This window comes from Lichenostomus cassidix, unplaced genomic scaffold (genome assembly GCF_008360975.1).
Source record: "Lichenostomus cassidix isolate B80296 unplaced genomic scaffold, HeHo_3.0 HiC_scaffold_44, whole genome shotgun sequence".
Classification (NCBI taxonomy): Eukaryota; Metazoa; Chordata; class Aves; order Passeriformes; family Meliphagidae; genus Lichenostomus; species Lichenostomus cassidix.
Genome location: NW_028148053.1, coordinates 365066 through 378158, shown reverse-complemented (window position 1 = coordinate 378158; position 13093 = coordinate 365066). Strand labels below are relative to the sequence as shown.

Below are 13093 nucleotides of genomic sequence, written 5' to 3'. Positions count from 1 at the left end.
ATCCTCCCAACCTCCCAACAAGAACCCCAGGCACCGCCCAAGATACTTGGCGCAGCTCCCCCTGCCTGCTCACCTGCGGGATGCCCCGGAGGGGGCGATGGTCCCAGGCCGAGGGTTGCGGACACAGAAATAACAACAGACGCACGTGGTGATTCCTTCTCGTGCTTCACTTTCCGTTCTTCTATCCCTCCTCTTCCTGCCGCTCCTCTCCCTTTATCCCTCCTCTTCTTCCCGCTTCCCGTCTTCCATCCCTCCTCCCCACCCGCTCTTCATCCTTCTCTGTCCCTCCTCCTCCTCTCCTACCCATTTATTCTCCTGCTCTTCTTCCTCCTGTTCTTTGGGATTCCCCTCCTGGCTTTGTCTGCCATCACCCTTGGTCCATCCCGTGCTCAGCAGAGCATCCTGTGCTCTGTCAGCACTCTCTGCTCCTTCGGGAAGGATTTGGGATTTATGCCAGGCACAGACACTGAACCTCACCCCAAACTGCCCCAGTGCCATTGCTGTCCCCTGGGCGCTGGGCAGCTGCTGTCCCAGGGGAAGCAGGGACACAAACGGAGCCAAGTGCAGCCCAGCTGCCCGCGCTGATCCAGACGAGCCCCAGGGACAAGGTCCTGCAGAGCCACACGGAGCCCTCGGCTCCTGGCTGGCAACGGCTTGTGTTGTGGCTGCCCCAGCGGCCAGAGCGAGTCCTGGAGCTCCCCCAGCTCCTGCAGCAGGACCCAGGTACCACCTGCTCTGCCAGGCCCTGGCCAGGGGCCAGCAGATCCACTGGCTCCATGCAAAGGGGGAAGACAAGAAGAATGCATTGGATGCAGCCCCCAAGGACCTCGAGCAAACTGTTCAGGAACATCCAGACCTTGAGCTGATGTTTGCAAAGCTGCAGCTGGCAGAGTTCTGTGGTGCAGGAGACCCAGCATGGGAAGAGGACGACAAGGAGCTGCAGGAGAAACACCCTGAGCCTCAAATGCTGCTGCGCTCTAAATTTCTGCTAGAGAAAGTTCTTCCTCTCCGGCAAGAGATCCTGGGATGAGGCAAAAGCAAAGTTTGTGGCTGATGACATATTTCCTGTGCAGAGAGAGCAGAGGAGCTGCAGGAGGAGGCTGGGAGCCTGGGAGGAGGGAGGGGTGAGCAAGGTGGTTTTTTTGGGTTTGTTTTAGTTCTCCTTCTCATACTGTGATTTGCTTGGAATTCAATTCCCTTAATTTCCCTAACTTGTGTCTGTTGTGCCTGTGACAGTGACCAGTGAGTGACTTCTCCCTGGCCTTATCCCAGCCCACGAGCCTTTCCTCCTGAGTTCTGTGTCCTGCACCTGAGCAAACAGGACTGTGGAGAAGATTCCTGGAAAACTGAAACAGCTTTCAAGAAGTGAAATGAAAATGTAAAGAAACAATCCACGATGTTTTCCTCTATTTATTTCTATGCTCCCCTTTTCCATGTTGCACTACTTCTCCATGCCATTAATTGCAATTGGATCTCACCTCGAAGATCTATGGCTTAGCAAGTTTTAGACTCCCTGAAATACCATGAGTTACACACAGTTTGTCTTCCCCCGTTTTCCTTGGAAAGCAATGCAGGAGACATAAGTGCAGTGCTTGGGTTGGGAATGAATTCTAGAGACAGGGAATGTGCCCCGGTAGCGTTTGACCCTCAGCAGGGACAATGCACAACAGCAGCCAAGGGGATTGCTGTGCCACTGTGCAGCAGTCAAGGCTCTGGATGTGGGCTGAACACGGCAAAGTTTCCGTGTTTGGACAGACTCAGGGGCTGCCCCCGGGGGCGCGCGGGGCTCGGCCGTGGGGCGCGCGGGGGCGAGCGGGGAATGGACAAACGGCCACTCGGACAAACGGCCCCGGAGCTTCAGTTGCAGCGGCGGCAGCGGCAGCGGCGGCAGCAGCGAAAGCAGCAGCGGCAGCGATAGCAGCAGCAGCCATCTACGACCCTCTCAGTCCTTTTCTCCCGCTCATCCTTTCCCTCTCTCGCTGTCCCTCACCCTCCGTCGGTGTTCCGCACCCCCTCCCGGAGTCTCTATCCCGCTCCCCGCCTCCTCTCCTGCTGTTCCTTTCCCTCTGTGCCCTCCTTTCCCAGTGTCCCTCTCCCCCTGCCATCTCGGGCCATGCCCCAGGCTCGCCCCCAGCCCCGGCCGGGGCTGCCCCCTCCCCGCCCCTGGGCGTCCCGCCGCGCTCTCGCCTCCGCCCGGCTCTGGCGAGCCTGGCTATGGCGCTGCTGGGCGGGCATCAGTGGCTGGGGCTGGGGCGGCATAGTCACCCTTTGGCTCCGCCTGTCCCGAGCCTGGCCCCGGCCCCGACGCAGGGTCCAGTCCCGACCCCGACCGCAGCCCCGGCCCCGGACCCGAAACCGAGCCCGGCCCCAATCCCAGCCCCAGCCCCAGCCCCAGCCCCAATCCCGGCCCCGGCCCCGAACCCGGCCCCAGCCCCAGCCCCAGCCCCGGCCCCAGCCCCAGCTCCGGCCCCGACCCCAGCTCCGGCCCCGTTACCGGCTCCTCCCGGGGCCCGCGGAGGACACACACGGCTCGGCCGCTCCCGCCGCCTCCGTTGCTCCTTCCCCGGCCCGAGCTCCGCCGCTCGGCAGTCCGGCCGCCAGCCCCGAGCCGCCCGTGCCCCGTTCAGAGGGGGATGCCCGGCCCGGGGCGGTGCACAGGCGGTCGGGGGCCGTGTCTGGCCCCGGGCCGAGCGCTGACGGCCGCGTGTCGCCCGCAGGGAAGGCGCAGGAGGCCCTGCAGGAGCGGTACCGGCTGGGTGAGCTGCTGGGGAAAGGAGGATTCGGCAGCGTGTACGCGGGGACGCGGCTGGCGGACGGCGCCCCGGTGAGTGGCGGGGCTGGTGGAGGAGGAGGGAGGAGGGAGGATGGAGGAGGAGAAGGGAGTAGGAGAAGGAGAAGGGTGGGGCTCGGCAGGGCGGGCGGCGAGCTCAGTCCGTTGCTGTCTCTTGCTCGCAGGTTGCCATCAAATGTGTGTCGAGGGATCGCATCCGGCGTTGGGGCGAGTTGGTGAGTGAGCGGGGCCAGCGGCAGAGCCCGGGCCGTGCCGGGCGGGGATAAGCCTGGGCCCGGCAGGGTGGAAACCGCCAGGAGTCCTGGAGGCAGAGCGGGCGAGGGGTGAGCGGGGGACGCAGAGCATCCCGGGCTGGGTGAGGTGTCCCAGAGCCCTGGCACAGCTTCAGCCACGCTGACAGCACCTTGGTCCTCCCGCAGCCCTACGGCGCCCGTGTGCCCCTTGAGATCGTGCTGCTGGACAAGGTGTCCACAGGGTGTGCTGGTGTCATCCAGCTCCTGGAGTGGGTTGAGCTCCCCAACGACTTCCTGTTAGTTATGGAGCGTCCGGAGCGGTGTCGGAACCTCTCCCATTTCCTGGCGGAGCGGAGGTTCCTGCCGGAGGAGGAGGCACGGGGGATGTTCCGCCAGGTGCTGGAGGCCGTGCAGCACTGCACCAGCTGCGGGGTCCTCCATAGAGACATCAAGCCTGAGAACATCCTGCTCGACCTGGGCACGGGGCAGCTAAAACTCATCGACTTTGGCTGCGGCGCCTTCCTCCGACGCACAGCCTACACCCAATTTGCAGGTGAGCCCTCCCAGGGGATGCTCCTGGGCATCTCATGGCCCAGCCTTGGTGTAGCACCGGGGCTTCCCCTGTTGCTGCCAGGCATAGGATTAACTCTTCAGCCAAGTTGCTTTTGAGTGGGCGTTGAAGGGGGCAGCTTGCAGCCCTGTTGACCACCTTCACCACCCACTCTGCCTTGGGCTGGGGCAGCCAGTCTGACAAACCCCAATGAGTGCAGCAGTGAGGGGGTCAGACCCTGTGCCCCAGCCAGTCTGGTGGGCAGGCGAGAATGGGTTTGGACTGCTCCACTTCCCTTGTTTGCCTTGGCCTATTAATGTTTTTTGGGGGCAACGTAGGCAGGGATGAGAGTGGTTTTTCCCAGCACTGGGAGTGTTTTTACTTTTCATGTCATGATTGGACCTCCCCAGGGCTTCTGCTGCCCTCTTCCAGCCCCAGTGGCTTCTTTTCCTACCCCAAGTTTGTACACAAGTCCCAGGTGCTGGCGAGAGGGCAGCAGGTCACCCCGTGTGCCACTGGTGCAGCCCCTGCATGCCCAGGGATGCTGGGGTGAGGCTCTGGGAGCAGCAGCATCCCCTGATGAACTCCATCTATATTCCATAGGAACCCTGTCCTACAGCCCACCGGAGTGGATCTACCTTAAATTTTACAACGGCGAGGCAGCAACGATCTGGTCCCTGGGTATCCTGCTGTACCAGATGGTCTGCGGGAAGCACCCATTCAGGAAGGGACAGGAGATCATCTGGGGGCAGATCTTGTTCCCACAATGGCTCTCTCAAGGTAAATCCTAATCTCTATGGCACAGGGGGAATGCCAGTGTTGGGAGAGAGCAGCAGGCTCATGAGCATCCTGCTCTGGCAGCTGCTGAGGAGGTGGCACATGCCCTGCTCTCCTGCTCTCCTCCAAAACAGAGAATCCCTGGGGAAGTTTAGGCACAGCTCTGAGCACACCCAGCATGGCCTGGGCACAGGAATGGGGAGGGAAAAGTGGACAGGAGCCTTCTCCAACTGACTGGCATTTTCTGGTTTCTCTCCTCAGAGTGCCAAGATGTTATTAAGAGGTGTTTGTCCATAGAACCCTTGGACAGGCCATCATTGGAAGAACTCTTCAGCGATCCGTGGATGCAGGGTGTTCATCTGCCCTAGAAGATGGGAGAGATCCATGTGCACAGTTTGATGCAGGGGCCTGGCAGGTAACAGTTCCACACATCTTTTGTCAATTTGAAGCAAAGCAAACCAGATGTTTTTTGACTTGCTTGTAGCTCTGAGCAGGGATCATCAGAAGGGAGCTCACAGCTCTTGTGCTGGAGCTGAGCTGGAGATCTGCTCTGGCAAGCACTGGTGGCTACCATCCACCCTGGTTTTGCTTGTCCTGGTTCATTGTTGTCTGGGGCCCTGGGCAGAACACTGACAGCCTGGTGTGGTCCCCAGGGAACGAGCAGGAGCCTCTGGAGAAGCTGTTCCAGGTGGAGCTGCAGCTGGAGACACCAAGGATGACAACCTCTTCCTCAACATGGTGATGTGCAAGCTGAAGATGATCAGCTTTGACTCAGGCACTTTCTTCAAAGACACAATCCACACCCGATTTGCAGGTGAGTTCACCACCAGGGGATGCTCCCACATCTGTGGATTGCACACCAAAAGTGTGCATTGGCACCAAAAGTTTTCCCCTTTTGCTGGGGTGGATGCAACAACTTCTTCAGTTGTCTGCCAAGCTGCTCTTTGGCTCTGGGCAGCTGCTGAGGAGGTGGATCTGCCATGGCTGGCTGGAGGCTGGGCACATGTCCTGCCCTCCTGCTCTCCTCCCAGAGGCAGCAATGATGGGGAGGTTTGGGCACAGCTCTGAGCTCAGCCAGCATGGCCTGGGCACTGCGGGCAGTTGGGACAAGGGGGACAGGAGCCTTCAGCTGATGGGCAGTTTCTGGTTTCTCTCCTTCCAGCCGAGCTCTGCGGATGCTGAGGCTGCTCTGGGCTCTGCCAGGGCTCTGCTGGGGCTCAGCCCTGGGCACGGCTGGGTCTGCTCTGCCCTCCCATTGCTCTGACAGCTCTGCATCAGACGAGCCTGTTCTGAGCACAGCGACAGAGCTTTCTGCTTGTGCAGGTGAGTGAGACTCTCCTGCAGGCCCAGAGATTGCAGTGAGGGATACACATCCAATTGGCAAGAACCCAAACACTCCACAGTCCCAGCAGAACGCCTATATCTCCACAGGATGTTTTGTCTGTCCCACCCTTCACTCCTTTTGGGTTTGAATTGTGCAATTCCACTTTCTTCCTCCTCCAGAATGCCACGAGTGAGCCAAACCTAGCAAGAGGGCTGTGTTCCTAAGGCAGTGCAGTCTGGAGTTGGTGAATGAAGAATTGCCCTTCTCCACTTCCAAACCAGAGCAAAAAGCTGTAAGTGTGACTTTGCATCTTAAAGAAACCCCTGACAATTTCAGAGGGAATGTACAGCTCATTCACAGAGTGAGAAGGAAGGGCATCCTCTTAATGAGATTGGGTTCAGCAGAATTTAGATTCTGACTCCTGCTTGGAGATGGCAGGGCACAAAGCAATTTCTTCTTGCATCAACCAGAATTTAAAATAACATAATATTAGAAACAAACCCCAAAATCTATTAAAAAAGGCTGCTGAGGGTCAGTAAGATAGATCCATGCTATCAGCACATTGACAAAGTAAATAACTGAGTTCTCTTTTACAAAAGATCAGTTACCTCTTAATCCAAAGTTACAGAAGATTTTACCCTACACACCTGAGTATTGTTTTTATCTTTCATGTTTCATCTATATTTTTTTCTTTTCTTTACCCTCTTTTTTTCTTAAACCAGAGAACATGTCCTAAAAAAGAAATGCCCTTTGCTCCTGGCTCTCATGTGAAGCAGCTCCCTTCCCTCTGGCCCCTGGGGCTTGGGGCACTGTCAGCACCTGCTGCTTCAGCCACTGCTTCTGCTGGCATTGAGAGCAACAACCAGATTGTGGCTGATCCCGAGGGAGCAGCAGCAGGGCCTGGAGCTGATCCCTGAGTCTGGGGCAGGGCTGGACAAATGACCCCACAGCAGCAGCAGCAGCAGCAGGAAATGGAGGTGACTTTGAGCACAGCCCCTGCCACTCTTGCCTCCTGTTTGCAGTGGTGTCACAGCAGCCTGAGGCACCTGGGAGCCCTCAGTGCCAGCAGGGACTTGAGATGGCAGCCCTGGGCTCCTGGAGGTTGTGCAAGGAACGGAGCTGGGCACTCCCTGTCCATATGGAGCTTGCAGATGGAAAAGGCTGCTGTGCCCAGGCAGCTCCAAGGGCAGAGAAATGAGGCTCTCGAGCACTTGATCTGGGCCAGTTCCACAGTCCTGGGCAGCAGCCAGCAGCAGAGGGGGAACAGAGGGCACAGCAAGAGGGACAAAAGCAGTCAAGTGCAGAGACTGGAGAGAGCCACCCCTGGCAGAAGGAACAGCTGCTTCCTTGCACTCTTGAAGAAAGCTCTTGGCTCTTTCAGAGCACTGAAAGGCGTGAAGGGCAGAGAGGAGGCAACACCAAACAATGCTCCTGTTTTCACACCCTCTCCTCTCAGTGTCCAGAAGGAATTGGATGAACTGTATTCTTCTCTCTGAGTCATCTCCTTCAGCATGAGCAGCTTAGCACCAGGAGCTAAAGGGCCTGAAGCCTTAGGCCTCAAGAGCTGACCAAGAGGGAACTTTCTGAGCAAACTAATGCTGCTAACGTGGACCAAGCTAAATCCAGCTGATAGAATACTGGAATTATAGAATCCTTTCTGTTGGAAAAGACCTCTGAGCTCATCAAGCCCAGCTGTTCACCCAGCACTGTCAGCCCAGCACTAAACCACATCCCTGAAGTGCCAAGGCCTGAACAAGAGGCCTGACTGAGGCCTGAACAACAGGCCCTGAGCCAAAGGTGACCTCTCCATCAACCTTTCAACCAAAGGTTATCTTTGTATCCACTCATCAACAAAATATGCATGATCATTAGTATTGTGATAGATGTATCCACTCATTAGTGAATCATGTATTGACTTTTCTGTATTTAGAAGCTAAACAAGGCCATGAAATCCAACATCTGGCCTGTTTGGGGCTGTATGGTCAAAGTCAAATCTCTTGGTTCCTCCTTGAGCCCTGGCCAGGCTTTGGGAGAAACCAAACAGCAGAATGAATCCAGCTGTTCCTGCACTGGAAGTGCTGTCAGTTTGTTTGTTCAGCACTCTCCAAGCTGGGCTCTCTCCCAGCGAGGTTGGAGCCTCACCTGTGGCTGGACACAGCTGCAGGAATTCCCAGTGCCCAGAGTGGCTCTGCAGTCCTTGGCTGTGACAGCTTCCCCGGCTGATGTGTGGGGCTGAGTGATGGTAAAGTCTGAGGGTAACTGGTGATGGATCTTTCTAAATCATTACAGGCAATCTTTTGTGGTGATGATTGGGTGCATTGCTGAGCTTCTCCTGTTGTGATTCTTTGCTGCTTTGAACAGTAGGAAATTGCAGTGATTCCTTCAGTTGGTGTCTGTGTCTTTGGTGCTGGCCCTGCCCACTGGCAAAACAAAATTGGCATAGTCTGTCCAGATCACAACAAATTTTTACTTTTTATATGTAAATGTAAGGAATCAGTCCTGTCTGAAATTTCTGGATGGGAAGACCTTCCCTATGGTTTGCTGGCTCTGGAGTGGGCTGAGGTCAGAGCACTGTGTGAGCAATGGGGAAGTTGGTTAAAAGCAGCTGAACCAGTGGATGTCTTAAAATGCGTCCAAAAATTGCGTTTTGAAAAAGGGAAAGATCTTGTGTGTTTGGGAAGACATACATGGATTTTGTTAACAGGATATTGTAAAAAGCACCAACGAAAGGAACCATTGGTGGGATGCTCCCACATGGAGTGACAGAAGGAGTTTTTAATCTTGAGCTCAGATTCATCTGCGCAAGTGAAATAATAATAACATAATAACTCTATGCATATATATTATAATAAAAACTTCATATATAATGAAAAAAATTCTTATATAAATATAAGTATAAATATAAATATCACAACATAATTTTTTATATATATATAAAATGGTGACATTTGTTAACTTTGGCTGCTCAGGAATGTAACTCTAAATACCTTACAGAATATGATTGGCCATGACCTGAATGTCAGTGGTAAACATTGTGAGATTGTTTACAATAAATACAGGAGGAAGGGATGAAATTGGCAATTTTTATAGAGTTTGGTGATACTGTGATGTGGAATGCTTTGTCTGTTACTGTGAAAAATAAAGGCTGCTGGGTTTTTCATATACCAGACTGTCCACAAGCTGCAGGACTGGTTGAACAGATGAAGGTTTGTTAAAAGAGCAGTTGAAAAAATGAGGAGATGGGAATGTGTCCTGATGGAGAACCCCTTACAGGTCCACTCCAGCAGCTGCAGGGCTGGACCTTTATGCATTTGATTTAATGAGGATAAATCAGAAGCAAATGAGAGTTATCAATACCAAAACAGGAATTCAGATTCCTCCAGGACACTTTGGTTTGATAACTGCTCACTGCAGCTTGGCCTTGAAAAGTGTTCATGTCATGGGAGGAGGAATTGATGCAGATTATCAAGGAGAAACTGAATTCTGTTAAAAAATAGGGAACAAAATTGAATTATTCAACCCCATGACAGGGTAGTATGATTATTGACATTGTGGTTTTAAAGACATTTGGAAAAAAAAAAAAAGATCCACCTCAAATCACCACTGTCTGTGGAGACAAAGGGTTTGGATCCAGCAGTCCTAATAATGGAGCCACAGTGTGGGTCCAGAGGACAATTGGCCCTCCTGAGCGTGCTGAAGGAACAGCTCTGGGGAAATTAAACTAAAACACTGTTTGAATCCTGAAACCTGGGCAGGAACAATGGGAATATGTCCCTGCAGCCAAATGTTCTATGGGAGAACAAGTAGATGTTATAGGATGTTGTTTTACAGATCCTGCCAGACCAAATCTCCCTGTTTGCCTCAATGTTCCCTTTGGAAAAAGTTCTGATCCACAGGGCTCCATGTGAAGGGTGATGTGACCCTGAGTGCCTTCCACAGGAATTCCAGCCAGGAGCCTGGAGCACCTCAAGGACTGGGAGCTGGCAGCTCTGCAGCCGAAGGGGAAAGGACCCCACCAAGCCTTGTTACCCACAGACACCGCAGTGAAGCTGAACAGCAAAGGACCTTGGGGCATTATTGTGGAATTAAAAAGGAGCCAGCTCCATGGACAATGGAATTATTGTTCCTAACCTGAATGAGACTGAAGAAAAAGTCACTTGTCACTAAAGAACTACTTATGCCTATAAGATGTATCTTGATAGTCAACCAGAATCTTTGTTTGCCAGAAACACCTCAGGAGTTTCACCAAGAGATTAGTCATAAGAATTCGTATGAAAATGTAAAGATCAAGGTAGCTAAAATACTCAATGTAACTAATTGCTGGATTTGTTCTCAATCAATGTTGGGAGGAATGGGATTCCCTTGAAGGGCCCATCCTGTGGGGTGGCAGAACTCTCTCAATGGGCTCTTGACTCGTAACGGAGTCAGTGAAGGGACAGTTAGAGAAAACTATACTGTGGAACAAAAGAATACAGTGATCAGTTTTACAGGATTCAGTAAGATTTCCCTTCAGGAGAAACCTACCCTGTTATAGTTAGAGGCCAAAATATGAAAGGATTTATATGGTTTAGCATTACTGAAAACGTCAATAGAGCTTGGGGTGCTGGAGCTTCTCAGGGTCAGTGTTACACCACTCTCAGCTGCAGTGCCACCCTTTTGGGTACTTTGGCAACAACCACAGGGAAGAGCTGGGGCCAAGAGAACATTTTCCACCCAAAGAATGCCTTTGCTTTCAGAAAGCCAAAGATTCTGGTTCACCCTGTGCCCTTTGTGTGCTGCCTCATCCTATGAAGTTTACATTAAGGAGCTAAATTGATTATTAGAAGAAGTAGCAAATGATGCTATTAAAATACCGAATAGCACATCCTATGAGCTCCAACAAACACAAATGGGAGCTCTACAGAACCACATGGCCTTGGATTATCTGCTTTCTGTCCAGGGAGGAACCTGTGCTATTCTAGGACAAGATTGTTGCACTTGTATCAGTGATGGGTTTGGAGTCCAACAGTCAGGAATGACCTCAATAGGAAGAACAGTAGAAGAGTGGCAGAAAGAAGAAAATTCTCCCTGGTGGGATTGGCTTCATGGCTGCCAAATTGGAGGCTGCTGTGAAATGCATTTGTGGCAGTGACTGTAATCATTGCAGTGTGTGCACTTGGTGTGTTATGATTCCATGTTAGAGTTGTTGTGACAGTTTTTCCTGGAAAATAGAGAATTCAGATTTGTCTAAAAAGAGAGAGAGTCTCAAGAAAAAAGGAAGACTTGATAGATAACATAGAGAATAGCAACTAATGAGGCATATTTTTAAAAGGATTGCCAATTTTAGCTCTGAGTAATGAACCTAAAGAGCATTTAATTGGAGAGCGAGAGGCTATGCCTTTATGCCTAATACCTAAATCTAAGGTTATATTATTGAAAGAATTGTTATGAAGGTTATAGTTTATCTACAATGGACTTATTGAACTACCAAGGCCTGAACAACAGGCCCTGAGCCAAAGGTGATCTCTAGATGAACCTTCCAACCAAAGTTTATATTTGTATCTGCTAATTAACAAAATATTATTGCCAAAATGATCATTTTAGCTGTTCATTGTGAAACCTGGTTTTACCTTTCAGTATTTAGAAACCAGACAAGGCCAAATCAGGCTTTCTTTGGGGGTGTATGATCAAAGTCAGCTCCCTTGGTTCCTCCTTGAGCCCTGGCCAGGCTTTGGGAGAAACCAAACAGCAGAATGAATCCAGCTGTTCCTGCACTGGAAGTGCTGTCAGTTTGTTTGTTCAGCACTCTCCAAGCTGGGCCCTCTCACAGTGAGGTTGGAGCCTCACCTGTGGCTGGACACAGCTGCAGGAATTCCCAGTGTCCAGAGTGGCTCTGCAGTCCTTGGCTGTGACAGCTTCCCCAGCTGATGTGTGGGGCTGGGTGATGGTAAAGTCTGAGGGTAACTGGTGATGGATCTTTCTAAATCAGTATAGGCACTCTTTTGTGGTGATGACTGGGTGCATTTTTGATGAGCTTCTACTTTTGTGATAATTTGCTAATGATCATGTGCTTTGCTGAGCTTCTCCTTTTGTAATTCTTTGCACTTTTGCATTATATAAATTATGCCAATTATATAAATTATGCCAATCCTTCAGTTGGTGTCTGTGTCTTTGGTGCTGACCCTGACCAAAAGCAAAACAGGATCCCCTCCTGCCTAAGTGTTCCCTGGGAAGAAAAAAACCATCACTCCAAATGTCCCCTCTTCCTCTTTTTCCCCCCACTTTATACACTGAGCGTGATGTCCTGTGGTCTGGGATATCCCCAGGGTCAGTTGGGTCACCTGTCCCCCTGTGTCCCCTCCCAACCTCCCCCACACCCCCAGCCCCTCCCCAGCGTGGCCAGACGAGGGGCAGGAAAGGCCTTGGCTCTGTGCAAGCTCAGTGAGAACAAAACCATCTGTGTGTGATCAACCCTGTGCTCAGCACAGCCCCAAAGCACAGCCCCAAGGAAGCCCTGGGAAGGAAATTCCCTCTGCCCCACCCAAAGCAGCACCCCATGGCCATCCAGCATCACCACGGCTCCACAGGCTCCTTTCTGACCGTGACAATCCCCATCCCAGCAGGGCAAAGGTTGTTTGCCATGGACCCAACCTCAGCAAAGTGTCTCCTGCAGGTTGTCCTGGCATTGGAGAGTAGGAAGGGGGCTCTGTGCTGGTTGCCATGGCAACCTCTGGACCAATGATGCCCTATGGTGGTTGCCATGGCACCCGAGCCCAGCAGTGTCTCAGTGCAAGTGTTCCTGGCATCAGTCCCTCCAAGGGGTTTCCATGGCAACTGCCATGACAGGTGACCCAGGTGTGGTGTCCCAGCGATGGTTGCCATGGAAACAGTCCCAGCACTGACCCTTTCTGTCAGGCTGACCTGGCCTTTGGCCCTGGCACTGGGCTTTGCTGCTGGTTCCGCGGCGCCTGCCCAGCCAGCGCGGCACAGGGCAGGTGGCCATGGCACAAACCCCAGCCATGGATCCCCTGTGGCTCTGGGCAGTGACACCAGCCCTGAGCAATGGGCTGCTGCCCTGGGCTCAGTGAAGTGGCCATGGCAACAGCCCCTTGCAGTGGCCCAGTGCAGGTTGGCATGAGAATCCAGCATCACAGCTGGCCCAGGGCAGGGCTGCAGTGCCCTTCCCAGCAGCCTGTCTGCACACAAGCACTTCCAGGGCTCTCTGCATTTCCCTTCCCTTCACTCTTGGCTCACTCACACACCTCTCAACAATCCCCTTGGTGCTTTGAGCTGCAAGGAGTTCAAAGCCTATCTGCCCTTCAGCAGTTGGTCTAATTCTGCCTTCATTGAACCCTGGATTAGGGTTTATTGCAGAACTTCCTGTGTGTCTAAAACATTCCTTGCGTGGTTCTGCTTTGGGGAAGGGGAACCTCCTTGGT

The 13093-nt window shown here is 52.8% G+C and overlaps 2 protein-coding genes and 1 long non-coding RNA gene across 3 annotated transcripts in view; 2 read left to right on the top strand and 1 right to left on the bottom strand.

Moving 5' to 3' along the window:
- The window catches only part of LOC146420171 (uncharacterized), a 482891-nt gene that overhangs the window by 453802 nt on the left and 15996 nt on the right, over positions 1-13093 (bottom strand). The window contains 1 exon segment of the mRNA XM_085048543.1: positions 12676-12690. Within this exon segment, the coding sequence (XP_084904669.1) occupies positions 12676-12690 (15 nt within the window).
- Positions 2215-4719, top strand: LOC146420174 (serine/threonine-protein kinase pim-1-like). The gene is made up of 6 exons (XM_085048525.1): positions 2215-2316; positions 2378-2824; positions 2956-3006; positions 3211-3577; positions 4178-4354; positions 4613-4719. The coding sequence occupies exons 1-6, from the start codon at positions 2215-2217 to the stop codon at positions 4717-4719; spliced, it is 1251 nt and encodes a 416-aa protein (XP_084904651.1).
- Positions 5062-5964, top strand: LOC146420173 (uncharacterized). The gene is made up of 3 exons (XR_014849245.1): positions 5062-5165; positions 5514-5674; positions 5855-5964. It is a non-coding gene; the product is annotated as an uncharacterized LOC146420173 (long non-coding RNA).

What these genes read in the sequence shown, in the direction of transcription:
- LOC146420174 (XM_085048525.1), top strand. Translation starts at nt 2,215, where the DNA reads ATGGCGCTGCTGGGCGGGCATCAGTGGCTGGGGCTGGGGCGGCATAGT. An exon ending in TCCGGCGTTGGGGCGAGTTG is followed by an intron (nt 3,007 to 3,210) that starts GTGAGTGAGCGG and finishes GTCCTCCCGCAG; the next exon opens with CCCTACGGCGCCCGTGTGCC. An exon ending in AGCCTACACCCAATTTGCAG is followed by an intron (nt 3,578 to 4,177) that starts GTGAGCCCTCCC and finishes TATATTCCATAG; the next exon opens with GAACCCTGTCCTACAGCCCA.